This window comes from Triticum aestivum, chromosome 2A (genome assembly GCF_018294505.1).
Source record: "Triticum aestivum cultivar Chinese Spring chromosome 2A, IWGSC CS RefSeq v2.1, whole genome shotgun sequence".
In the NCBI taxonomy this organism is placed as follows: domain Eukaryota; kingdom Viridiplantae; phylum Streptophyta; class Magnoliopsida; order Poales; family Poaceae; genus Triticum; species Triticum aestivum.
Window position 1 is genome coordinate 771,300,089 of NC_057797.1, and position 27,985 is coordinate 771,328,073.

A 27,985-nucleotide genomic window follows, 5' to 3' on the forward strand; every position below is an offset into this window, starting at 1 on the left:
CGAATATAATGACTTTCAAAGGGTACGAGATAAATGGTAATACATTTTACACGATCGCCCAAGATAAGAAGAGCACCAACCAAAACGGTGGTGTCCGCTTTGATGCAGAAACCAAGGGAAAAGGAAACATATTATGGTTATATACAGGACATATGGGAACTTGACTATCGACGTGGTTTGAAGGTCCCTTTGTTTCGGTGCAAATGGGTCAATATGACACGAGGCGGGGTAACGAAAGACTCATAGTACGGAATGACAACAGTGGATCTCAACAATCTTGCGTATGCAGACGAACCATTCGTCCTAGCCAATGATGTGGCGCAGGTTTTCTATGTGAAGGACATGTCTACCAAGCCGAGAAAAAGAAAAGATAAGGAAGCGAATGCATCGTATGATGAGCCAAAGCGGCACATAGTTCTTTCTGGGAAGAGAAACATCGTGGAAGTGGATGACAAGACAGACATGTCAGGGGATTATGAAAAGTTTGATCAAATTGCTTCATTCACAGTGAATATTTATCCGAGCATCCAGTTAAATGATGAAGATTTTCCATGGCCACGGCGCAAAGGGACACACGCGAAGAAAAAGTTTCACACCCAAAGATCTGGGATGTGATCGGCTTCACTATCATCACTTTCTTCTGTGTTTCACACCCAGGAGAGAATCTCTGTAATAGTTAGGGTAGCTAGTTATGTGTTTTGGCATTTGAAACGTGAAGAAATTTTATGTGCAAGCAAATTCTTTCATGCATTTACTCATTTTTTCAGCTAAATGACCCTGAAATTGAAAAGCATTTCAAATGAACTCAGAAAAGGTTGAAAGTTGGCATGGTATCATAATTTCACCCACATAACATGTGCAAAAAAGTAGAAAGGGTTACCGCAAAAACTGGATGCACTTCGTGTACAAAATGGACAATCTCTTTCGAAGTATCAGGGTTTCAGACGAAAACTCATCTGTTACAAAGGCATTTCATTTTTTAAATAACCTAAGCATTACCAAATTGAATATAATGATAAAACACACTAATATTAAACATAAGAAAAAAGAATCACTGAAAAATCTATTTTCAAAGTTAAGTTATTCACAAACTAGTGATTCACACAAATTTTAAATAATTCAAAATTTAAACTATTCAAATTTGTAAACTACCGGTACTATCAAAAGTTTGTAATTTTTTGTACCTAAAGCAAAAATATTCACAAAGAAACTCTAAATACAGCAAAAAACAACTCAAAAATAAATAAAGCAAAAAATAAGAAAAAAAGCCCACCCACTAGGCCACGACGGCCTGCATACGACTAGAAACCCAAATTCTAGTTGGGCCAGGATGCAGGCCCGCTAGCCCAGTAGGGCCAACAGGGCATCGCAGCAGAGGTAGGCCCAGAAGGCCTGCTTAAGAGAGGAGCTCGAGACAGCAGCGACGGTGGGGCTTATAAGTAGGTGCGAGTGCCCCTCGGCTAGCGAGGTGGGACTAAACTTCTGCGCCCCTCGCCTGGCAGCGCACACCCTTTAGTACCGGGTCGTGGCTCCAACCGGTACTAAAGGGGGGGCCTTTAGTACCGGTTGGTGCCACGACCCGGTACTAAAGGGGGTGCGGTTCCCGCCGCTTCGCCTGGCCAAAACAGACCTTTAGTACCGGTTGGTGGCTCCAACCGGTACTAAAGGTGGATTCTATATAAGAAAACACTTTAAAAAATTTGTCAGTTTCTCATCTCTCCCTCTGCTTCTTTCTCCTCTGCCCCGTCGCCGCCGTCCCCTCGTCGTCCGTCGCTGTCGCCGTCCCCGTCATCTCGCCGCGCCCCGTCGCCGCGCCCCGCCCCGTCCTCCCATCGTCCCCGCCCAGCCCGGCCTCATCCCCGTCGTCGCCGCCCCGTCCCCGTCGCCGTCTCCGTCCCCATCCCCGTCGTCGCCCCCGTCGTCGCGCCTCGCCGGTGAGCTCCTGCTCCGGCCGCCAACCACACACACACACACACACACACATTGTTATAGAATTGTTAGCAATCTTTCTGTTTTTTAGTTATAGAATTATTAGAAATGTTAGTTTTAGTTATAGAAATGTTAGCTATATAGAAATGTTAGTTATATAGAAATGTTAGTTATATTAGAAATGTTAGTTATATAGAAATGTTTTTTAGTTATAGAAATATTAGAAATGTTAGTTTTAGTTATAAAATTTAGAATTTGCATATATGAAATCACAATCCATCATTTAAAAAAATTACTTTACTTTTGCGGCATATAGTATTTGTTGTCGACGATGCCCGGCCCGCATCCTCATCGTCGACCCGTTCACAATGACGTCCTGCTTCAGAGGACCCATGTCCGGGACTGGGCTCCGCCGGGCTGGCACTGGGAGGTGCTACCTTCAGGGGCGCGACGCTTGGTGAGGAACCCGGCCCCGGGTCCCATCGTCGACCCTCATCTCCTTTGGTGGCGTTCGCGTGGGCCACTTTCGGTGCGGAGGGAGCCGGCCCCGCCGGAGGTGGTACATCGCCGTGTCAGTGAGGAGGACAAGCACGTCCATCGCTACATGGCTGCTATGGACGTCAGGTTCTCCAATACCTGGCAGGTTCTTTGGGGAGATCACCCGAGCTATGATCCAGTGATGGTTCCTTCACTTTGGTTGTCCACCGCCTAGATTACTCTCTAGTATTCGATCTTTATTAGCTAGCTAGCTAGCTAGTGATGTATTCGATATGTAATATTCAAGAAGATTTATTCGAGATTATATATATTATTCGAGATGATGTATTCGAGATTATATCTATTATTCGAGATGACATATTCGAGATTATATTCGATGATGCTTATTATGTACTACGATTGATTCAGTTTTTCCTTATTAATTGATTGCATCCATGCATTGTAATTTGAATATATTTCTTTTGGATTAGTTAAATAAAACATATGGCGGACAATACCGACAGAGAGGGAGAAGAGGCCCTGTTCAATATCATACGCAATCCTCGCGGGCCAGATGATGATCAGAATGAAGAAGATTATGACGGCTCTGAATATCTAAACAACACCGGGGAGGGTGATATGATATTCGATCGCGACGACCGAATTGATGAAGTCATGAACTATGACCATGACGAAGAAAATGTTGATATTGAAACAACAAAGACCGGCGAGGTATATATATTTATATAAGCAGGCATCTGGTGATCATCACATGTTTTAAATGACTTGAAGATATATTAACGAATCGATCTTTCTTCTTTCAGCCATCCGGATCGAGCAAATCTTCAGGCAACAGGAAACGAGGCTCGAACAAAAAGTTGAAGGAGGGCGTAAAGTACAATATCGAGGCCATCAAACCTAATGGTGAACCATTATCGCCATAGAAGATTGCGGACAAGTTCATTCATCAGTGCGGAGTTCTTGTGAAGGACCAACTCCCGATCTCCCTTCAAGAATGGAGAGAGCCAGCAAAGCCATGTCCAGGAGTTACTTTTGTCGACGACAGACAAAAACTTATGCTTTGGGAAACGCTCGTGGAACATTTCACCCTACCAGATCATTTCACAGATGCAGATGTGGAGAAAGTCAAGGACGCTGCTCTTAGGAAGATGGCGGTTGCATTCAACAACCACAAGAATCGTGAATGGGACAAGTACGTCAAGGGAGGAAGGAAGACTCCAGTATTCGAGGGAACACTAGAGAAGCAAAGTGCTCATTGGGACGATTTCGTGAAATTCAAGGATTCGGAATTTTCTAAGGAACGGTCGAGAATAAATAAGGCCAATGCCGCAAAAAAGGATAAGTTCTATAAGCTGGGGCCAGGTGGCTATGCGGTGGCAATGCCTAAGTGGGATAAGTCTGAGAAAGAGATGGAGGATGCAGGTGTCACTGCAGAAACATTGAGCGGGCCCCCCAGGTGCAGGACTTGGTTCTATGCGCATGGGGGGGAGTTGAACCCGAAGATAGGCAAAGTTTCGAAGAAGTCATGTCTGGACGGAGCCGAAGATAAGCTACTTGTTGCAATAGAAGAGGCTCGATCGGGGGTGTTCCAGCCCAACAGAGAGAATGACGAGCTTACGCGTGCCCTGGGAAATCCTGAACACCCGGGAAGAACACGAGGCAAGGGCGCTATTTCATGGTATGAGGAGTTTTCGGACTGGAACACCGACTACAGAACCCGTGCGAGAAAGAAGATTACGGAGGAGAATAAGAGGAAGATGGAGGAGGAGCAGAGGAAGCTGGACTATGAATGTCTTCAAGGCCTAGAATCAGCGCATGCGGACTTGGCAGTCAAATTCCAGCGGCAGCAGGAGCAGATCGACTCACTTAGCCAGCAAAGCGGGTCTCAGCAGCTGCAGCAGCTAGAGGATGATCCAGCATTGGATAGCACCATCCCATCCATGCCGAGAAGCAGCGTGGGTTCCGCCCCGGGCGACGCATTGCTGGATAGCTACCCAGTGGATGACATCATGGAGAACACTAACTGTGAGCTACACTTCAAAATGAAGAACATATCCATGAAGGTGGCGGACGCCCTTGCTTTTACAAATCCCCCCGAGGCAACCTTCCATTGCAACCCGATTCCAGCGGGCTATGCTCGTGTCTTGGTTGATGAGGTGGTGGACCAATATTCGGGGCTAGAGCTTGACATTCCTGGAGGTGATGAGGAGCACACACTGGGAGAGGCCAACCATCGTATCATCCTATGGAGAAAGGATTGCATCATCTTTCGAAGGCCACCGACACTGCATCATCCGACTCCTCGTCGAAGTCCGCCACCGAGTCAGCAGACTCCCGCTCCTCCAAGTCCACCAATGCGTCAGGCCACTCCTCCTCCAAGTCCGGCACAACTTCAGGCCACTCCTCCTCCTCCAAGTCTGGCAAAGCGTCAGGACACTCCTCCTCCAAGTCCGGCATAGCTTCAGGCCACTCCTCCTCCTCCAACTCAGCCACGTCAGCCATCTTCGCCGCCTCAGCAATCACGGAAGAGAGCCGCCTCAGCTATGGTGCGTAGCGGTACAAGTCAAGGTAGTACTGGAGGTACAGGCGGAGGCAAGCGATTTCAATATGGTCCAAGCCTCGCGCATCTTCCGCAGAGGCCTTACGACAAGTCCGAGGAGGAAAACGCAGCCATATCGAAGGCGAGGTGGAAGCCCATTTTGCACCGAAACCGCCACCGCCGCCAAGGGCGAAAGTGCCCGAGGAAAAGATTGACCACTTCATTCGTATGGCTAGAGCACCAGCTCCCAAGCCCGTTGACACAGACTATGAGCGCCACCTTAGAAAGTTAAATCGAGCACGTCTACAGAAAGAGGCGAGCTCAAGCTCGAGCCAATCAGCTAGCAAAACATGCGGTAAAACCGTTCCCCAGCTGGGAGAACAGGCGGCGCAATCAATCCCCCCGCTTGTTCTGCTAACAACACATGAGAGTAGGCGCGCCCAATATTATCGTGGGCAAACCATTAACGTTCCCGGGCTGGGCGATATGGTAATAACCGAGGAGCATATTGAGCAGGCTAAAAGCCTCATGATCACTGTTGGACAACTCCTCGATATCGAGCCCATGTCTCCGACTAGAGAGGAGGAAATAAAACAGAAATATGTCCGGGGCCAACCTTTGGTCGAGCCAGACAAGGTCAAGAAGCTCCCAACGAGAATGTATGAATTGCATCAATGGTACATGGACATTACCAAGAATTCCAATCGAGAGTCCCTCATGGTGAATGTCAGGAAGGATCATTACTACCATGAGAAAGTTGTGTCCGTTGAGTATTCAGAACTATTTCAGTTATACAATCAAGACGCACTCGACAAATCTATCGTCGGTTGCTATTGTCTGTAAGTGATATATTTCTGTAATTTAAGTCTCAAGCTAGCTGTAGTGATCATTTTGATCAATCATTACCTGTAATTATCCTCATTATATTCTTTTCTGTGGTATTATGCAGGATGAAGATTCATGAAATGAAAAAAGGTGGACGCTATGGCATTGGGTTCGTTGACCCAAATACCATTAATGAATACACATGGAAATTATATCCATATTACGAAAAAAGTGTAGAGGAAAGCATGCTAGAGTTCTTCAAGCGCCTCAAATACAATGATGATATACTACTTCCTTACAACTTTGAGTGAGTCACACTGTCTTGTACTACAAATTCTGTTTTTGCCTACTAGCTAGCTACATGTTCTTGCTTACATATGCCCGCTTAATTAAGACATGAAAACGTGTGTGCATGCAGATTTCACTGGATCTTGTTAATCATTAAAGTTGATGAAGGAACAGTTGAAGACTAGACTCACTACTTAAGAAACCAACTGACTACACCATCGTGAAGGGGATAGTCAACAGGTAATTTCAATCATTATTAACTATATCTCGGCCTATTTAATTAGTTCATCATTTCCTGATAACAACTATTTAATAACCCATTTATTCATTTTCTTTGTCGGCCGGCAGGGCTTGGGCAAAGTTCATCAACGTCACTCCAGGCCAATGGAAACAAAATCTGAAATGGTATCGACCCATGGTAAGTAATTAAGTAGTACTAGCTAGCTGCCATCTCTTTAAGTATCATGCTTGATTAATTATTATCTGATCAAATTCCATTCTCGTAAAGGCCCTGAAGCAGGCGCCGGGGAAATAATCTATGTGCATACTACATTTGCGAGAACATTCGCATGATGGCGTCCGAAAGGAGCAGATCTCAAAGACAGGAGTGGGTACGTTTGTCAGAACACTATTCACAACTTTTACACCATTATCGATATCTAGTCACACAACTAATACACATGCATATTGATCTCCTTCTTAACAGTTCAAAGAGGTGCGGGAGAAGCTCCTACCAGAGGACCGCATAGAAGCAATTCAAGAGGAAATAGCGGGATTTTTGCTCGACCAGGTCATAGATCCCAAAGGAGAATACTTTTACCCGCTACCGCCCCCATGAACCACTTCCAATTGTTATCGTGCTCCGAAGGCACAATTAGGCTAATGCCACTGGCTCCGAAAGCACCAATTAGGAGAAATTGTATACAGATAGCTAATTGTGTGTGTGTGTATATATATATATATATATATATATGATCGGTTCTACTAGTAATTCTATTTATATATATGCATAACGTGTACAATATGCAGTATCGTAAAATACCAGCAAACGAAAAAGAATTAAATGGAAAACACAAAATTAAATGAAAAAGAAATCATAAACCCAAAACCCCCAACCTTTTAATACCGGTTGGTGTCACCAACCGGTACTAAAGGGCTCCCTGCCCCCGGAGCTGGTTCGTGCCACGTGGTTGCCCTTTAGCACCGGTTCGTGCTGAACCGGTACTAAAGGGGGGCCTTTAGTGCCCACACTTTAGTGCCGGTTACCGAGCCGGCACTAAAGGGCCTTACGAACCGGTGTTATTGCCCGGTTCTGCACTAGTGACAGTGACAGGTGTGGACAGGTCCATGTATTCCATGCTTGTTGATGAGGCTACAAGATTGATGAAAGATGGAAGGGAGTTCAAGCTATTTCACGTAGCTCGTGAACGCAATGTGTTAGAGTTGTGTCGAATATTGTGTACAAGTTAGGTTACAGTTGGACTCTGAGTAGTATTATGTTTAGATAGAATATGGAGTCGTGTCCAAGTAGGACACTTGTATATTAGGCCTCTCATATATAGCGGGGTAGGCATACGATGTAACCTATGCCAACATAATAGCACAGGAACGCAGGGGAAGCCGGCGGCGTGTGCCGGCGTCCAGGGCGGCCTGGTGCGGTATTGTAGCGGTGTCATGGGGAGGAGCGCTCATAGTCAGGCCCCGGGAATGTAGCCATATCGGTGAACCTCGTTAACAAATCTCGGTGTCGTGCTCATGGGATTGCTTGGTCCTCGAATGATCAATGGTATTCCTCGGATTTATTCTACCAAGTGGTATTATGAGCTAGGGTTGCGAAGATCGGAGGCTTGGTCGGACGAGGAAGAAAACATCGACAAAAATCTGCAGGCGAGTTACGATTCCGAGGCGGATGTGTTGGGGAACGTAGTAATTTCAAAAAAATTCCTACGCACACACAGGATCATGGTGATGCATAGCAACGAGAGGAGAGAGTGTTGTCTATATACCCTCGTAGACCGTAAGCGGAAGCGTTTATCAATGCGGTTGATGTAGTCGTACACCTTCACGATCCGTCCTGATCAAGTACCGAACGTACGGCACCTCCGCGTTCAGCACACGTTCATCTCAATGACGTCCTCGCCTTCTCGATCCAGCAAGAGGGGCAAACTAGTAGATGAGTTCCGGAAGCACGACAGCGTGGTGACGGTGTTGGTGAAGAACAATCTTTGCAGGGCTTCGCCTAAGCACAACAAAAACTATGACGGAGGATAAACTAGAGGGGACGGGGTTGCCGGCACACGGCTTGGTGTTTCTTGATGTGTCTTGGGTGCTATCCCTACCCCCCTATTTATATGTTGAGCCTTGGGGTCGAAACATGGAGTAAAAGTCTCCACAAAGTCGGTTTTACCCGAAAGGCAAGAGTCCTTCTCGGACTCCAGGGCCAGACGCCACGGTTCCCGGCGTCTGGATCCAGACGCCAGGGACCCTAGCGTCTAGCCCCTGGACTCCGCAAAACTTCCTTTTGCGCTTTCCAAAAACCTTGTGGGCTTTCCCCTTTGGCCCAAATGAAGTGTTCTCGTACCCAAACATTTCGAGAAACATCCAGAACCCCTTCCGATGAATTCCGGAACCCTTCTGGTGACCAAACACTATTATCCCATATATCAAACTTTATCTCCGGAACATTCCGGAGTTCCTCGTAATGCCGTGATCTTATCCGGAACTCCGAACAACATTCGGTTAGCAACATACATAACTCATGAATACTATATCGTCAACGAACGTTAAGCGTGCGGACCCTATGGGTTCGAGAACTATGTAGACATGACCGAGACACTTCTCTGGCCAATAACCAATAGTGGAACCTGGATGCCCATATTGGCTCCTACATATTCTATGAAGATCTTTATCGATCGAACCGCATAACAACATACGTTGTTCCCTTTGTCATCGGTATGTTACTTGCCCGAGATTTGATTGTCGGTATCTCAATACCTAGTTCAATCTCATTACCGGCAAGTCTCTTTACTCGTTCCGTAATACATCATCCCGCGACTAACTCATTAGTTACAATGCTTGCAAGGCTTGAAGTGATGTGTATTGCCGAGTGGGCCCAGAGATACCTCTCCGACAATCAGAGTGACAAATCTTAATCTCGAAATACGCCAACTCAACAAGTACCTTCGGAGACACCTGTAGAGCACCTTTATAATCACCCAGTTACGTTGTGACGTTTGGTAGCACATAAAGTGTTCCTCCGGTAAACAGGAGTTGCATAATCTCATAGTCATAGGAACATCTATAAGTCATGAAGAAAGCAATAGCAACATACACTAGTAGAAAAAGGGCCTATTGTCCCGGTTCGTAAGGGCCTTTTGTCCCAGTTCCTGAACCGGGACTAAAGGGTCGGTATTAATGCCCTGTCCCTTTAGTCCCGGCTCAATCCAGAACCGGGACAGATGGGCCTCGACGTGGCCTGTGCGCGTAGCCCAGGCAGGAGGGTCTTTGGTCCTGGTTGGTGGCACCAACCGGGACCAATAGGCATCCACGCGTCAGCATTTCTGTGGCTGGGGTTTTTGTTTTTTTTAAAGGGGGGGGGTTGGGGGTTTTGGGGGGTTAATTTAGGTGTTTCATATATTGTGTTAGCTAGCTATAATTAATAGAGAGAAGTGTCCTCTCTTATGTCCGTGCTTGGTCGACGCTACGTACTATACATACGTATGAGAGGACTATACACGCTAGCTAGATAGTAAGCAAACAAAGGAAACAGAAGATCGTCATGAACATATATGCATACAGAGAGAAGTGATATCGACCACCTCTCCTTCTCAGAGAGATTGGTCGAACAACAAGTTCTCGTATATCTATCCGACACTACCGACTACATATATACAATAATTATCTCTTACAAATATAATCTCCTAACATACGGACTCATGGTCCACATAGTATTCTCCGTCTTCAGCGATCACGTGGTCAAGAAAGAATGCCGCCAATTCCTCTTGAATTGCTCGCATGCGAGCTGGTGCTAGGAGTTCATCCCGCTTCCGAAACATCTAATTTGAAGAAGGGGGTCAATACATATATATATATATATATATATATATATATATATATGAATGAATGAAACTCAACACAAATGATGGTAATAAAATAAAATTGTGAATGTTATTATTTACGCACTTCATATTGTTCGTCAGAGTAGCCCACTCACAGGTCGTGTGGCGGATGGACTCGCAAACGTAGTATCCATAGAAATCATTCCCTTATTCCTGCCACAACCACTTTACAAGAAATAGAGGTCAATCAAACTGATAAGCAAGAATACCAAATGGTATTGATGAAACTAGTGCTTGCATCAATAGGAGATGCGCGGAACATGCTACTATAGTACTTACTTTCGCGTGTCTAAATTGCAGCTTCTTCGGGAGTTCCGGAGCTTTTTTGGTGAGTTTTTTCCAAACCCTTCCAGACAAAGAAAACAATTACTTGATATATTAGGAAATGAACAAAGTTGTTGATATGGTGGATAATGATCGATTTAACTTACTTCTCGAGCATTTGAGTCATGTCCGCATAGTCCTGGGGATCTTTTCGTCTTGAGTCTAAGACGGTTACTAGTCCCCGCTCAAGCTTAATCTCTAGGGGAATATAGTGGAAACTGCACATGCATGCATAACTCATCAATTACATTACTATAGCCTTGACTAATATATAAGGGAAACCGAATATGCACAAGACAGTAACACTCACTTGAAGTTGTAAGGAAAGAGTATTATATCTTTGTTTTCATTTATTACCAATGATCTTAGCAAGTTGGCCTCGGTATCTGCGGTAAAATTTAACCTGAGTTGCATCTATGAGATTTGTGTTAATGAACCCAATATCACCGATTTGTCTTTTCTTCAATTCGACGATCTTCAATCTGCATAATATAGTGAGGATAATTATAAATACATGCAATGAAAGAGCTGAGCTATATAGAGAGACTTAATGACAGAAGTAATACTACTTACAGACAGTAGCAGGTGACCGTTGCTTTATCGAGGGCCAATTGATTGAAGAACTGAAAGAACTCCTCAAATGGGACAGGCAGCAGTTCAATTCCAACAAGGTCATGCTCCTTTTTAACTCTCACATACAAAGTACTCCTCCCCCCAGACTCTCTGCAGATTTTTAAGTACCAATCATGCAATCTTCGCATCATCGTTGATAGAGATCTTTCATCTTTGACGAGAGGATTCCTGTACTCGTATCTTTGTATCTGCACCTCCATGAAATCATAATGTACATCGTCGGGCAGGTAATCTCCAAGATTTCTATAACCGGGCACCATCCTCGGATCATTAGCGACGATGTCGCTAGGCACCTTGAGCGGGGAGCACGATTGCTTTGCTTGTTCGCCGAGCTGGGCAATTTGTTTCCCAGCTCATCGTTCTTTCAGCCTTTGATAACTGACAGTACTTCCCGACCACTCCGCTTCGGCAAATTCCTTTCCAATAATGCGCTCATAGTTTCCTTTCGGCGGAGACTTGGGTGGTTTTGTCAGGGCAGCCAGAGTGCGCTTCGCTTTCACCAGATCTACCTTCTCCTCCGGAGGTGGATGTTTCTTTGCTTTCACCCCTTCAAAGAAGTTCCTCACTTCTTCTCGCGCGATCTCGGTGTTCTCCTCCGGGGTCCTCTCGTATGGTAACTTCTCTGGAGTCCTCAGAGAAGGACCGAATCTGTACGTCCTCCCGCCTCTGGCTGTACTGCTAGACACCGGCAGAGCAGACGAAGCGGTTGTCTTCTTTACTTTCTTACGAGGCGGGGGAGAAGGACTACGATGCACCGAAGCAGCCGGAGCGGCGGCAGGTCTCTTCCGCCCTTGCTGACGAGGCGGAGAAGGAGGAGGTTGGCTGCTCGGGTGCGCCGGCGGAGAAGGAGGTGGAGTGCCGCCACGCACCGGAGAAGGAGCCAGCCGAGTGCCCTGATCGTCACTCGCCGGAGGAGGAGGCGGTGGAGGAGGCAGAGTGCCCTGACTCGCGGGAGGAGGAGGAGGAGGCGGAGGCATCCAGTTCGGAAGGTTGATGAGCTCCTTCCGCCATAGGCATGGAGTCTTCAGAGCAGAACCCAGCCGAGTCTCCCCTTCACCGGTAGGGTGGTCAAGCTGGAGGTCCTCAAATCCCTTCGTTATTTCATCCACCATCACCCTAGCATATCCTTCTGGAATCGGCCGGCAGTGAAAAGTTGCGCCGGGTTCAGTAGGAAAAACAGAGCCAACAGCCGCCTTGACCTTCATATTAATCCATTGCGTCATAAGGTGGCAATTTTGAGACTCCGTGATAGCATCCACAGGATAGCTGGCAGGAGCCGTCAAGACATGCTCCGGCTGAAGCAGCTCGATGGAAGCCACACTGCTTCTTTGCTGAGATGGCGGGGTAGCTTCGGGGGAAGCTTCGGCAGTTCGTTTGCTGCGATTTGCTTCTCGTTCCTCTATCGCTTGTACCCTAGCGTGCAGCGCCTGCAGTTGGGTCTGCTCCACTTTCTTCCTCCTCTCATGGCATTTGTAACCGCCTGCGTCCAGAAACTCAACCTTCCGCGGAATGGAGCCTGGCGTGCCTCGTGTCCGTCCAGGTTGCTCAGGATTCCCGAGGGCCATTGTGAGCTCGTCGTTCTCTCTGTCTGGAAAGAACGTCCCTTGCTGCGCTGCTTCGATATACTGCTGAAGCTTCTTGACTGGTATGTCCATTTGATCGTTCGTCCAAATGCACTTCCCTGATACAGGGTCCAAGGTTCCGCCAGCCCTGAAGAACCAAGTTCGGCAACGGTCTGGCCAGTTAATTGTCTCTGGTTCGATCCCTTTATCAACCAGATCATTCTCAGTCTTGGCCCACTTAGGTCCGGTTACGAGGTAGCCACCTGACCCCATGCGATGGTGATGCTTCTTCTTCGCAGCATTTTGCTTGTTTGTCACCGACATCTTCTCACTCTTTTCCGATGTCTTGTGGGCCACAAATGCGGGCCAGGGATCTCTGATCTTCTCATATCTGCCCTTGAATTCTGGTGTCTCTTTATTTTCGACAAACTTATTCAGCTCTTTCTTCCACCTCCTGGATAGTTCTGCCATCCTCTTAAGAGCAAAAGACTTGATTAATTGCTCTTTAACTGGCTTCTCCGGATCATCCTCTGGCGGTAGGGTGAAATTTGACTTCAGCTCAGTCCAAAGATCATTTTTCTGCATATCATTGACATAAGACACCTCAGGGTCTTCTGTAGCCAGCTTTAACCATTGCTGGATGCTGATCGGGATCTTGTCCCTAACCAAAACCCCGCACTGAGCAACAAATGCGCTCTTTGTCTGGAGGGGTTCAATCGGTTGGCCATCGGGCGCGATTGCTATGATCTCAAACTTTTCATCCGAGCTCAACTTTTTCTTCGGGTCTCATCTCTTTACCGAAGTTGTGCTCGATCCGGAGGGCTGGAAAAAAGAACAAAGACTTAATTAATATGTATACATACCAAAACAATGAATGCATCAATTAGCTAGTCAGCAGAAGCTTAACTAATATATATACCTGGCCGGACTCGGTTCGGTCACCGGAGACGTCATCACGGTCTCCTTCTTGCACCAGCATTAGGTCACCGGAGCCATCATAATCATAGCCAGCTGCTTCCAGACCATCGGTGTCGTTGAGAAACAACGAGCAGACGGCATCACTTACTCGTGCGATTATGTCCCCCAACAACTCTTCTTGTACTTCGTCTCGGGCGGTGTCCATAGTTTCTACAAATATTTACAACATGGCAATTATTATTCAAACATGACAGATGGATATATTAGTGGCAAACATAGAACACATATTAATTAGTGGCCTCGACGCTGCTTCTCTAGGGTTTGGGGTGGCCTCGACGCTGCTTCTCTAGGGTTTGGGGTGGCCTCGACAACGCTTTAAGGATAAAAAAAGAAGAGGAAGAAGAAAAAAAGAGGAGAAGAAAGAATAGAGGAGTAAGTCTATTCTTTCTTCTCCTCTTTTTTTTCTTCTTCTTCCTCTTTTTTTTATCGGGAACGAGGGTCGTCGAGGGTCGCTGAGCGGTAGAGGAAATCCTAAATAACAAGTATCGTGGGTGTGAGATACATGTGGCCGTCGGTGTCGGACACTACATCCACGTCCCACAAGTGACGCGGGCGTCGGCCCGCGTCACTTGTGGAACGTGGATGTAGTGTCCGACACCGACGACCACATGTATCTCACATCGACGATACTTGCTATTTAGGGTTTCCTCTACCGCTCGGCAACCCTGACCCTCGATGACTCTCATTCCCGATAAAAAAAGAGGAAGAAGAAGAAGAAAAAAAGAGGAGAAGAAACCCTGACCCTCGATGACCCTCGTTCCTGATAAAAAAAGAGGAAGAAGAAGAAAAAAAAGAGGAGAAGAAATCTCTTCTCCTCTTTTTTTTCTTCTCCTCTTTTTTTTCTTCTTCTTCCTCTTTTTTTATCAGGAACGAGGGTCATCGAGGGTCAGGGTTTCTTCTCCTCTTTTTTTCTTCTTCTTCTTCCTCTTTTTTTATCGGTTTTTATTTTTGCTATTTTATTTTTTTCAGTTTTTTTGTTTTGTTTTCTGTATTATTTATTTTCTTTTGTTTTTTGCTTTATTTTTTAATTCTTTTTGCTTTTAGATCAGCAAAATTATAAATTTTCTATTAGTGCCATTAGTTTTAGAAAAATTATAAACTTTTTGTTAGTGCCATTAGTTTTCAAATTTGAATAGTTAAAATTTGAATTCTTTGAAGTTTGTGTGAATCACAAGTTTGTGATTAACTTTACTAAAAAAATGAACATAGATGCACCTATAGAGAAAATTCGACCTAAATTCATAGTTTTCAAATAAACTCTGAAAAAGTTGGCATAGCATACTCGTGTGTTACAAAGTTGGCATGGTATCATCATAATAGTTGCGGGAGAAAGTCTTCACTTTTTCTTCGCTTGTGTCATTTGCTTATTGTGCCGTAATCATGGATAATCTTCATCGTTTATCAGGATGCTTGGGTCAGCCTTGACATTGAAGGGAGGAATTTCATGAAACTTTTCATAATTTTCAGACATGTCTGTCTTACCCTCCACTCTCAGGATATCCCTTTTTCCTAAAAGAACTATGTGGCACTTTGGCTCTTCGTATGATGTATTCGCTTCCTTATCTTTTCTTTTTCTCGATTTGGTAGACATGTCCTTCACATAGATAACCTGTGCCACATCATTGGCTAGGACGAACGGTTCGTCAGTGTACCCAAGATTTTTCAGATCCACTGTTGTCATTCCGTACTGTGGGTCTACCTGTACCCTGCCGCCTGACAGATTGACCCATTTGCACTTAAACAAAGGGACCTTAAAATCATCTCCGTAGTCAAGTTCCCATATGTCCACTATGTAACCATAATATGTGTCATTTCCACTCTCGGTTGCTGCATCAAAGCGGACATCGCTGTTTTGGTTGGTGCTCTTTTGATCTTGGGCGATTGTGTAAAATGCATTCCCATTTATCTCGTATCCTTTGTAAGTCAATATAGTCAAAGATGGTCCCCTGGACAACAAGTACAGCTCATCACAAATAGTGTTGTCACCTCTGAGACGTGTTTCCAACCAACTACTGAAAGTCCTGATGTGTTCACATGTAATCCAGTCGTCGCACTGCTCCGGGTGTTTGGAGCGCAGACTGTTCTTGTGTCCATCGACATACGGGGTCACCAAGATAGAGTTCTGTAGAACTGTGTAGTGTGCTTGAGACCAAGAATATCCGTCCCTGCATATTATTGAGTCACTTCCAAGAGTGTCTTTTCCAGTCGGTCTTTCCTCATACCGCGATTTAGGGAGACCTATCTTCTTAAGGCCAGGAATGAAGTCAACACAAAACCCGATAACATCCTCTGTTTGATGGCCCATGGAGATGCTTCCTTCTGGCCTAGCGCGGTTACGGACATATTTCTTTAGGACTCCCATGAACCTCTCAAAGGGGAACATATTGTGTAGAAATACGGGCCCCAGGATGACAATCTCGTCGACTAGATGAACTAGGACGTGTGTCATGATATTGAAGAAGGATGGTGGGAACACCAGCTCGAAACTGACAAGACATTGCGCCACATCACTCCTTAGCCTTGGTACGATTTCTGGATCGATCACATTCTGAGAGATTGCATTAAGGAATGCACATAGCTTCACAATGGCTAATCGGACGTTTTCCGGTAGAAGCCCCCTCAATGCAACCGGAAGCAGTTGCGTCATAATCACGTGGCAGTCATGAGACTTTAGCTTCTGAAACTTTTTCTCTGGCATATTTATTATTCCCTTTATATTCGACGAGAAGCCAGTCGTGACCTTCATACTGAGCAGGCATTCAAAGAAGATTTCTTTCTCTTCTTTCGTAAGAGCGTAGCTGGCAGGACCTTTATACTGCTTCGGAGGCATGCCGTCTTTTTCGTGCAAACGTTGCAGGTCCTCTTGATCTTCAGCAGCTTCACCCGTTGCACATCGTCTGGTTCCTCTTGATCTTCAGCAGCTTCACCCGTTGCACCATCATTGGGCACATCATCTGGTTCCTCTTGATCTTCACCAGCTCCCCCCGTTGCAGCATCACCGTATTCAGGGGGGCACATAGTTGTCATCGTACTCTTCTTCTTCGCCGTCTTCCATCATAACCCCTATTTCTTCGTGCCTCGTCCAAACATTATAGTATGGCATGAAACCCTTGTAAAGCAGGTGGGAGTGAAGGATTTTCCGGTTAGAGTAAGACCTCGTATTCCCACATTCAGTGCATGGACAACACATAAAACCATTCTGCTTGTTTGCCTCAGCCGCATCGAGAAACTCATGCACGCCCTTAATGTACTCGGAGGTGTGTCTGTCACCGTACATCCATTGCCGGTTCATCTACGTGCGCTATATATAATTAAGTGTCCAAATTAATAGAAGTTCATCATCACATTAAAACCAAATTACATACATAGTTCTCATCTAACAACATATAGCTCTCTAGAGCATCTAATTAATTAAACCATACATTGAAATTATGTAAAACATTTCAATGCGAAAACAAATGCGATCATAATCGCAACCAAGGTAACAATTGATCCAACGGCATAATGATACCAAGCCTCGGTATGAATGGCATATTTTCTAATCTTTCTAATCTTCAAGCGCATTGCATCCATCTTGATCTTGTGATCATCGATGACATCCGCAACATGCAACTCCAATATCATCTTCTCCTCCTCAATTTTTTTATTTTTTCCTTCAACAAATTGTTTTCTTCTTCAACTAAATTTAACCTCTCGACAATAGGGTCGGTTGGAATTTCGGATTCACATACATCCTACATAATCAAATCTATGTCACGTTGGTCGGCATAATTTTCATAAACAATAAATGAATCAATAGTTATAAAGATAATATATATACCACATCCGAATCATAGACAGGACGAGAGCCGACGGGGGCGGATACCAAAACCATCGCACTATATAAGATGCAATAATAAAAGTAAGAAAATAATACAAGTATCTATGTAAACATACAAGTAAGAATATTTTTTCCTTTCAAAAAGAAGATAAGAACAAGAGGCTCACTACGGTGGTGCCGGCGATGAGCTCGGCGCGGGTGATCGACGGCGGTGAAGACGGGGACGGGGTGTGACGGACCGCTAAACCTAGACAAATATTCAGGAAAATGGAGCTTGAAGGTCGAGCTTGGAGAGGAGAAAGCTTAAGTAGTGTGGCTCGGGCATTCCATCGAACACCTTGTGTGCATAGGAGGTGAGCTAGAGCACCACCAAGCCCTCTCCCCATCAGCCAGAAAAAAACAGAGTAGTGTGCTCTGCTCTTACGCGAGGGGGTATATATAGGCACCTCATTGGTCCCGGTTGGTGGCATGAACCGGGACTAAAGGGGAGCCTTTGGACCCGGTTCATGCCACCAACCGGGACCAATGGTGGTGGGCCAGGAGCGAGGCTATTGGTCCCGGTTCATCCCACCAACCGGGACCAAAAGGTCCAGACGAACCGAGACCAATGGCCCACGTGGCCCGGCCGGCCCCCTGGGCTCACGAACCGGGTCCAATGCCCCCATGGGTCCCGGTTCTAGACTGAACCGGGACTAATGGGCTGACCCGGCCTGGACCGTTGCCCCCTTTTCTACTAGTGATACCAAACGATCAAGTGCTAAGCTAACGGAATGGGTCAAGTCAATCACATCATTCTCCTAATGATGTGATCACGTTAATCAAATGACAACTCATGTCTATGGTTAGGAAACTTAACCATCTTTGATTAACGAGCTAGTCAAGTAGAGGCATACTAGTGACGCTATGTTTGTCTATGTATTCACACATGTATTATATTTCCAGTTAATACAATTCTAGCATGAATAATAAACATTTATCATGAAATAAGGAAATAAATAATATCTTTATTATTGCCTCTAGAGCATATTTCCTTCAGGATGTTGGTCGTAGTTTTCACAGAAAGGGATCTCGGCGAGAGTCTCACTTCTTACCGTACGCTGGACTTTGAAGTTGCTCAAACGTCACCTGTAACACGGTGATTATAACAACAGCTTACAGGTTCATCGAAAAGTTTGACAAGGGACTAGATAGCTCGAGAGTGGGATTTGTTCCTCCAATGATGGAGATATTCTTAGGGGCCTCCCGGTGCGATGTCATCCATCATCGTTTGGCCAGACACATGTGACTACGTCACGGGGATGCCGAAACACGACAATGAGAAAAGAGAACAAAACCGGTAATGAGGATTTCGGTATAGTGAGCATGGTGATGACTCAGGAGGATACCGATACATCCCGGGTTTTGTGAAGTATTGCGGAGCAAAAGGAACATCACATGATAACTAAAGGTTTACTCGAATATCATTTGTGTGCTCATAGGATCGATATGGATGTCCATGGTCCCGATGTCGACCATTGAACGAACGATTTCGTTCATGTCTATGAGTTAACGAACCTATAGGGTCACAAGCTTAAGGTAATCACGATCTGCTGAGTGTTAGTATGACGGAAGTGATGAGAATGTATTTATAAAATTGTTTCATTAATAGTCGGAAGAGTTTCGAGAGGGTCTGGAAGCATTCTGAGGTCACTCGAAGGGTTTTGGTGAATATTGGGTATATATATGTGAAAAATGTTTTCAGTGATGTTAAATTATATGTAAAATGGTCTGAAAGTATTTAGAACATTTATATATATATGATTTAATATCAACGAGTCTAAATATGCCAAGAGGTGGAAGACAACTGTGACCAAAAAAGCCCAAATGGGAAAGTGAAGAAGGGAATGAGGCATAATTGGGAGAGGGGAGGAGTCAAACTCCTCCTCCCTGGACGGCGCACCAAAGGGGGCTCTTTCCCCCTTGGTGTCAGCCCTCCCTCTCCCCTCTGTCCTATATATACATGAGGATTTATGCTCTTTTGATACACAAGTTTTGAAGCCTCCTTTAGTTCTTCTAGTTATAGTTTCAGTTGGTCCTAGATGAGCAATTAGAGCTAGACTAATCCTCTTGTCCTTATAATTAAAAGCCCCATGTGGTTCTAATCTCCTCCCTCTCTAGTGACGATTAGCTCTGGACAGCAAAGCGTTGCCGGATTGTCAAGGTTGCACGCTTGCAACCAAGTAAAAAGATCGTGCTTTCGGTCTTCTGTTCAAGGAACTGTTTGTGGGCGATTCGCGGGATCATTCATCGGCGGTTCGAGGGACTCCAAGTATGATCTACACCGACAAGTTTTCTTCTTCCGCTGCAACTCGGTGACTATAACGATTGTGATCCCAACCCATTATGCTTCTTCATATTGATCTTGGGTGATCGTAGGCACAGGATTTTTTTTGTCTTCTACTATGTTTTACAACATGTACACGTGTGCATAGAGTTAAGAGCATCTTGAATAGAAGATGTAGATACAAAAATAACTAACTTTTACATCTTCAAGGCCCAAAAACCTCTCTCCAATAGATGATGTAAAATGCCAAAAAATTACATATCCGCCTTCCGAAGATGTAAAATACAACACATCGCGATGAAAATATACATCTTCACTTACAGAAGATGTAAAAACGCCGGGCGCGTGCCAACCGCCAACCGCCTTCATTTCGTTTCTGTCTGCCGGCCCGCCGCTAGGGCCATGGCCGACTCCGATGACCCCGCCGCCACCTTCGTCACCGTCACGTTCGGTTTCGTCGCCCCGCGCCACCCTCTGCCTGAAATTGGCTACATCGACCACTTTTTGCTGCCCTGACGCCGCCGGATTCAAGTTCCCCCGTCGCACTAGCGCTGCCAGATTCCCCTGCAGACCCGCCGCCACGCCGCCGCCGCTTCCGCCGCCCGATTCGAGCTTTTGGCGCCGCTCCTTCGCCGTTCGATTCGAGTTACCACCGTCGGCCATTCAAGCTCCCGACGTCGTCTGATTCGAGCTTCTCGCACCATTCCGCCACCGGCTAATTCGAGTTACCACCGCCGGCCATTCAAGTTAACGTCGCCGCCTGATTCGAGTCCCCTCCGTGCCGCCGCCGCATGATTTGAGTTACCGCCACTGACCATTCGAGCTCTCGCTGCCACATTCGAGTTCCCGCCGCCGGCAAGACACTCAAGCGCCGCGCCGATCCTCGTCGCTCGGCCGCCGGCGCTCCTCTGGAAGCTCGGCCGCTGCCGCTTGATCCGTTGGAATATTAGTTTTACATCTTGAAATACATCATCGGTTGAAGTTGGCTCTTTTTTGAAGATGTAAAATGATGTTTTTACATCTCCTGTTTACATCTTCAAATTTGCATCTTATATTAGTGATGCTCTAAGTGTATGTGCGTATATGTAAGCATCTGCGTTTGTATTGTGTAAAAAAATTATAAAAATGAAAGCAAGATGTGAAGAAAAAGAAAGAGAGAAGGAAAGAAATTTCTGTGCCGTGTATGCATCCCCTCTTTTGCTCCTGCTCCTCAATCTTCATCCCCGGTCCTCGCTCTCGCACGGCCGCGCCGGCGCCCGATTCCGCGGTCTCCGTTCCCGCTGGCGAGCGGTGACATCCTGGATACCTGAACGGCTTGACCCATCGGGGCATCGAGCTCGAGGTAACCAGTGGAAGATACTCTGTCAGACTTTCAGCACTGGCTCGGCGGTGTTCGTATTGCTCGTGTGATGCCGGAATTTTTCTTTTGACGAAGGTGGCTCCGCCGCTAGAGCACCTGCAGTAGATTTGCCGGCTGGACTCGGGTGGGAGTCCCCATGGCGTGGATCTGGGTGGTCGCGGCGGCCGGAGCAATCCTCTTACTGTGGGCGGTTTCCCTCGGCCGGATCCTCTCCTCCCCGGCGCTCTACTGCCTGCCTCCGAGCCCCCGCTTCTCGCCCCCTCTCCACGGCGACAGGAGGAGCAGGAACGTGCTCCTGGTGCTCGCCCACCCCGACGACGAGTCCATGTATGTATGTTGCGCCTCCCTTCCTCTGCTTCCTGTATGCCCTGCGCACCAGGTGCTCGACGAAATTCATGCGGTGTCCAACTCGCGTGGCAGGTGTGTAGACCACGTAGGATAGCGCGTATTGGTTGAACGGAATCAAATAGCTTGTGGTTCGACTCCGACTGAGAAATGGCGCCGGTCCTATCCATGTGCTGCCCGAGTTTCAGTCTGGATATCATGTGTTTTCACCTTACTTCTGGTCTGGTGCTTGGCCTGATTTACTTTTATATGATTTCATTCCTATCTAATGCAGGTTTTTTAGTCCAACGATTCTTTTCCTCGAATCAAAAGGTCACAAGCTTCATGTTTTGTGCATGTCTCTTGGTAAGATTGCTACCTATGGTCATGTATGTCTCTGTTATGCAGAGGCCGGGCGTTGCTCATCATGATTTGTATCCGCTTGATGCTAAATTTTGAGTCAATAAAAAATGCCCTTTTATCGGAAAAAATGTATGTCTCTGTTCTTTGTGCATCTTTCTGTATGTCCAGGAGTGGCCATGTGTTTATCCATTCGTTTGACCAAAGTATAGCATATGCATACAGGACTATTTTCTATACTCTGAACATTTAAGCTTGTGCCTGGCTTACCAAAATGATAGATACAGAGCAGAGCTGCACGTTTTACCACTAGAAATCAGTTTCTCTAGCGTGTAATACAAATACACAAGTGCTTCTTTGTGTATTAGAGCTGTGCTTGGCTGATTTTTCCATGTGGTCACTACCACTTTTACAGGTAACGCTGATGGTTTCGGAGATACTCGTAAAGAAGAATTGTACAATGCATGCGCTACTCTTAAGGTACTCGTGGTCCTTCACTTCTCCATAGTTCCCTCTGGGGAGCAAGCTTTGTTCTGCTCATGATTAGGCTCCCATAATTGCAGATTCCAGCTGAGCAAGTTGCAGTCTTGGACCATCAAAATTTGCAGGTTGTCTGTACTCATTTTTCATGATCCAGATACTATTCCAAACACATATTGACAGTTGAGCATGCCCAATGTGTATTGTAGGATGGGTTTCATGAGGAATGGGATCATGGACTACTAGCAGAACTTACCATGGAGCAGATCCAACTGTGGGATATCGATACAGTAATGACTTCATCCCAGTCCTCACATGACTCCTAACCATAATGTACTTCTTTTACCAGCTGCAGTACTCGGTTGTAGTCATAAGTCTTACATTGATTTTGCCAGTTATAAATATATTTTAGAGCATCGACCTGAAGGAGCAGATATGAAATGTGTTCATCTGCATATACCAGACTACCGCCACATCACTACTGCTGTAGTTTTATTTATTTCCCCCCAAAATTGAATGTTTAAAGGAACATTTCACAACCTTTCACTAGTTATACTTATTCCAGAGAAATGCCGTATTGTCTGACACTATATAAGCTATCCCCACTTCGAAATCTCTACGCAATCCCACTGCATGCAGTTACTAAGTGTATGATTGTGCAGTTCAAATGCTCTTATGTCTATTTCTGTGGAGCTCTCAAACTGATTTGCATTCTCGCCCTTCAACTTTACCTACTTACTGCTGCAATATGTCATGTTTTAGATTGTGACCTTTGATTCCTATGGAGTATCAGGCCATCCGAATCATCGTGATGTTCATCATGGCATATGGTTAGTTAACTTCTTCTCATTTTGTTGCTACAGTACATTAGTTTCTCAGATTTTTTTTTACTTTTGATTGTTTAGATTACATATATATGTTTATCATATTTTTTTGGTACATGTGTGTTGTGTTGTTCTAGAATCTAAACAGTTTTATTTTTGCTATGAACAGCAAGCTTCTTCATGAGAATCAGCAAGAAAATATTGAAGCGTGGGAACTTGTAAGTTTCTGTACAGTAGCCTTCATGTGGTCTGAAAGAGCATGCAAACATGTGGTGCTATTTTTTCATGTGGTGTGCTTAAAGGCATTTATCTCGTCATTTTTGTACGATCGGAGAGGTAGAAACCAATAATACTGTGTTATACGTTCTTTAAAAATGATATACTGCTCATGCCCGTATCTTGGTTAATTTCACTATGATATTGGTATCAAGATAGATAATTTCTAATTATAACATATGACATAAGGAATACATAATTTAGTTGTGTTCTTATGAACAGACTTTGGACAATACCAGTCAGTTTGACGTGTTTTTTTCTCGGTCATATAAATGTATCATAGTTCATCACTTTTTTTGATGGAGTAAATTAGCTGGAGCTAACATGATCTATTTTTTTTGGAAATGTAGGTAAGCCTGAACATGTTTCGGAAATACAGTGGTGCAGTTGAAATTTGGTTATCTCCGTTGATCTCGTCAAGTTCAAAGCAACTGGTATGTTGTCTAGTTAACTGTAGCCCTTCCAGAACTTTTAAGGCAATGGCTGCACACAGAAGCCAGTGGGTTTGGTAAGTGGAGTCGGCAACATCTCATTTTCTAATGTAAAAATTGCACTTCAACAGAATGGTAGAGGTCAATTTCATAGTCGGAACTTTGCGAACAGTTTATTTTCAACCTTGTAATCTTCTTGTCAATATCATATTATATCCAACATTAGAAGCTCTAATGACCAATCTCAAAATTATCAATGTTGTTGGTTTCTGTACTATGTGCATTATATAATGTTCAAGAAAATAAAGTATTTGTTTTGTTTTTGTTTTTTGCAGGTTTAGAAGATTGTTTGTAACACTTTCAAGTTACACGTACGTAAACATGCTCCAGAAATTTTAGCATTCGATATTGATATGTACCTTGTCAGTCGATCTGGATTGTAAATGTGCCTTACAGCACACTTTAAGCAAAAGGCTTCCGATGATCAAGAACAGCAATTTCCAGATCATATCCTTTACTACACAGTGAAAGTTTGTTATATAGAGTCGATCATGTTGATACAATGATACTGAAACTTTTAACCCTACCCAAGTGATAGTTCTTGCTAAAAGCCTTATTCCAGTGTTATTGCTGGCAACAATGGGTGTTTAATGCACCTCTCTTGTACTAGTATTTGCTTTTTTTTGGAGGACTTCTTATAGTATTTGCTACTAGTACTTTCCATTTTTGCGGCCCAATGCAACGTGTGCGAGGCCTGCTGCTTACGGCTGCCTTGTTTCGTTTTTCCCTCCGCAGACTTTGGATTCCATTTTTTTTTTTGAACTCGACCTTGGATCTCCTTTTCCCCTGAAAAAAAAATACACAGGCCAACTTTTATTTTACAACAAAATTGGAATAATTTACAGGTTCCAATAATTTGTGTGACCTTGTGCAGCCTCATGCACGAGTCAACTCAAGTCAAGCTAGGGAAAAGGGAGGGGTTCCAAAGACAACCCAAGACGTAGAGAACAAATCATGTTGCATAGCTGGTTTTCTGCACTAGTTATGCGGCGGCTAGGCTCCACGTTGTCGGCAGGCTTCGTCCATGGTAAGGCGTATCCGTGTCCAACTCCAGCCTATGCAGTGCAGAGACGTACCAATCTCCGTGTAACGTGCGTGTGTGTCTAAGTAAATATATGGGTCTGTCTAGGACACATCTAAGTTGATGTTCACTCTGCTTGTGGTCTATTTTTTTTGTCTTGGTTTTTCTTTTGTTTCTTGTTGCTGCATTATATACTTGTGGGAGTTTAGATGTGACATCCTTAAAAAACATCTAGATGTGACTTAGACAAACTGTAAATATATAGACCCGCCCGGTAGTGTGACTATCAAGAACGAGATCGAGAAGCCTACTCATGGCTGGACCTGACGAGGCCAAGATGGCGGCAATGGTGCGCTCGTGGCCGTGGGTCGGCATGCTGATGCCGATGGTGCTCCGCCACCTCCGCAAGTCGGCGTGGCTCTACCTGATGCCCATGGTGGCGGCGTGCGTGCCGATCGGGGTGCTGAGGGCCTACTTCGAGCGGAGCCTCCGGCGGTGCGTCCGGCGGCTGCTCCCGTTCTTCGACCCGTTCATCACCGTCGACATCGCCAGCCTGCGCGAGGACTACATGGACAAGATCAAGTCCAGCGACGCCTACGAGGAGGTCAAGGCGCACCTGAGCGCCGCGTGCTCGCGGGAGGCGCGCCACTTCCGGGCCGAGGGCGCCGACGAGGGCACCGGCTTCGTGCTCAGCATGCGGGAGGGGCAGGACGAGGTGGCCGACGAGTTCCGGGGCGTCACCATCTGGTGGTCCGCTCTCAAGGAGGACGACTACGACATGCGGAGGTGCTGCCGCCTCACCTTCCACCAGAGGCACAGGAAGCTCATCGTCGACGAGTACCTCCCGCACGTGCGACGGTGCGGGCGCGCTGCCATGTCCGGCACCCGCCGCCGCCGCCTCTACACCAACAAGACCAACCTCAGCTACTCGTACGTGCTAGTCTCTTCTTACTTTACGTACTACTTCTAGTAGTTAGTATTTTATTTGCCGTCAACTCATATGATCAAGAATTTCCTTCTCACAGTGCTAGCAGGAAAGACGTGTGGAGCTACATCGACTTTCACCATCCGACGACGTTCGAAACCCTCGCCATGCACCCCGACAAGAAGCAGATGATCATCGACGACCTCAACGACTTCCGCAGCAGCGAGGACTACTACCTCCGCATCGGCAAGGCGTGGAAGCGCGGCTACCTCCTCTACGGCCCGCCGGGAACGGGCAAGTCCACCATGATCGCTGCCATGGCCAACTACCTCAACTACACCGTCTACGACATCGAGCTGACGACGCTAAAATCCAACAATGACCTACGGAAGCTCTTCGTCGAGACGACGGGCAAGTCGATCATTGTCATCGAGGACATCGACTGCTCCCTCAACCTAACCGGCAGCCGCGCCGCCATGGCCCAGACAAAGCGAGCGGACGGGGCGCCCAAGAAGGGCAGCGTAGTGACGCTGTCCGGACTGCTCAACTTCATCGACGGGATCTGGTCGGCACACAGTGGCGAGTGGATCATCGTGTTCACCACCAACCACCTGGACAAGCTCGATGCCGCGCTAATCCGGCGCGGGAGGATGGACTTGCACATTGAGATGTCCTACTGTGGGTTCGAGGCATTCAAGCGAATATGGCGAATCCTAACCAGTTGAGCGCGTAACGCGTATCACGCCCGTCGCTGCTGCCTATGGATCCGCGCGCTGTGGCCCACTGGGTCCCAGCCAAAGGTCCACTTAATTTCAGTTCCCACCGCTATACGGGTGAAATACAGTCAAATCGTACCTGTGCAAATCCCATACGGCCGTACGTAAGCCACCCGTGAGACCCGCAGCTACACCACCACCACCACCCATCGCCACCATCACTCCATCGGATTTCAAATTTTGAATCCCCTCAGCCAGATTCTGCTTCTCTCCCCGGTGACCCACTTGCGACGCCCCATCGCACAAACGCCGTCGGGACTGACTTCGTCGCCGGTCTCAAGTTCGCCGCCATCCAAAACAATCAATCCTCATGGGGAATCTCTCACAGATCTGTTATTCAGGTACATACTCTCAAAAGTTTGGATCTTTTTCCGTCGGTTTCTCTCGCATCTGACTGAAGAAGTCAATCGCCATGAACAGCTTTCGCTCCGCTCCCTCCGATCCGGTCTACGTTCCAGTCTAGGGAACGCCAGAGGAAGATGAATGTTGGTCGCCAACAAGGCACTCCGGTGCTCCTTCATCGTTAGAGGATTGGGCTCCTTCCCCGTCTAGCCACGGACAAGTGAAGTGCCTGAGTCAAATTCAGATGTCTCGTCTACTCCGTGGATTGCAAGGTACTCCCTCCGTCCGGAAAAAGTTGTCACCGTGTACATTTTGCAGAAAACACCCCCAGCTTCTCCCGACACAACCCGCACTCCACGCCGCCCATTCTTCCCCTCGCTACCCCATTCATTCGTTGCTTGCTCGCCGGCGACGCCGTGACGCCGCGCCGCCTCGATCCCTTCCTCCCTCCCCACGCCCCACGTCGCCTTGCCCCTCCCTCCCCACCTCCGCCCACGCCGGTGCCACCTTCTTCCCCCATGCCTCGTTTGAAGCTTCGAATTTTGCCCGAAGGTTGGATTTTTGCGCGGCGGCCTAGCGAGGCGTCCAACCCCGAGGACCACTGGCCATGGCGGCCGCCGTCCATGTCTACCTCCTCCGTCAGCCTCCTCCTCGAGTGCCCCCTCTCCGTCTGCCGCCTCGTCAACCCGGCCTCTTCTCCTGCCATGGCGCTCCCCCCTCCCGCCTTCCAGTCTCCGCTCCTCCCTCCCCGTCGGCACCTGCCAACTACCCGGCGACCCCTAATGGCCCCCTCGTCCGACCACCTGCTCGCCGTCAACCATGAAGCCCGCCCCCTCCATGGACGTCATCGACCCAAGCACTGGGAAGCACGGGTGGTCAAGGTGAAGGAGCTCACCGTCGAGCTCGCCGGAGCACTACGCGCTCAAGGCGTCCACAACACCTCCACGTGCTCAAGTTCAGAGCTCACCG

General features: G+C 46.6%; 2 protein-coding genes across 7 annotated transcripts; both read left to right on the top strand.

Moving 5' to 3' along the window:
* The first annotated feature begins 20,911 nt into the window (after window positions 1-20,911).
* LOC123191103 (N-acetylglucosaminyl-phosphatidylinositol de-N-acetylase) lies at window positions 20,912-24,532 on the top strand. 6 transcript variants are annotated; one of them, XM_044603883.1, is made up of 10 exons: window positions 20,923-21,179; window positions 21,273-21,528; window positions 21,817-21,887; window positions 22,297-22,361; window positions 22,445-22,489; window positions 22,571-22,651; window positions 23,124-23,191; window positions 23,355-23,403; window positions 23,812-23,895; window positions 24,228-24,532. In XM_044603883.1, exons 1-10 carry the CDS (start codon window positions 20,963-20,965, stop codon window positions 24,231-24,233), a joined length of 942 nt encoding a protein of 313 aa, XP_044459818.1. In that variant the 5' UTR covers window positions 20,923-20,962; the 3' UTR covers window positions 24,234-24,532. The 6 variants fall into 6 exon arrangements, 5 of the variants coding, with proteins under 5 accessions (XP_044459818.1, XP_044459816.1, XP_044459817.1 ...); XM_044603881.1 differs by having other exon boundaries at window positions 20,932-21,179; window positions 23,812-23,969; XM_044603884.1 differs by having other exon boundaries at window positions 21,001-21,179; window positions 21,273-21,524; window positions 23,812-23,969.
* A 249-nt stretch (window positions 24,533-24,781) lies between these two features.
* Window positions 24,782-27,295, top strand: LOC123191102 (AAA-ATPase At3g28610). Its single transcript, XM_044603880.1, has 3 exons — window positions 24,782-25,903; window positions 25,999-27,015; window positions 27,095-27,295. Exons 1-2 carry the CDS (start codon window positions 25,287-25,289, stop codon window positions 26,621-26,623), a joined length of 1,242 nt encoding a protein of 413 aa, XP_044459815.1. The 5' UTR covers window positions 24,782-25,286; the 3' UTR covers window positions 26,624-27,015; window positions 27,095-27,295.
* The last annotated feature ends 690 nt before the right edge of the window (window positions 27,296-27,985 follow it).

What these genes read in the sequence shown, in the direction of transcription:
- LOC123191103 (XM_044603881.1), top strand. Translation starts at nt 20,963, where the DNA reads ATGAAAGCAAGATGTGAAGAAAAAGAAAGAGAGAAGGAAAGAAATTTC. An exon ending in GATGTTCATCATGGCATATG is followed by an intron (nt 23,192 to 23,354) that starts GTTAGTTAACTT and finishes TGCTATGAACAG; the next exon opens with CAAGCTTCTTCATGAGAATC. An exon ending in CACAGAAGCCAGTGGGTTTG is followed by an intron (nt 23,970 to 24,227) that starts GTAAGTGGAGTC and finishes TGTTTTTTGCAG; the next exon opens with GTTTAGAAGATTGTTTGTAA.
- LOC123191102 (XM_044603880.1), top strand. Translation starts at nt 25,287, where the DNA reads ATGGCTGGACCTGACGAGGCCAAGATGGCGGCAATGGTGCGCTCGTGG. An exon ending in AAGACCAACCTCAGCTACTC is followed by an intron (nt 25,904 to 25,998) that starts GTACGTGCTAGT and finishes TCCTTCTCACAG; the next exon opens with TGCTAGCAGGAAAGACGTGT.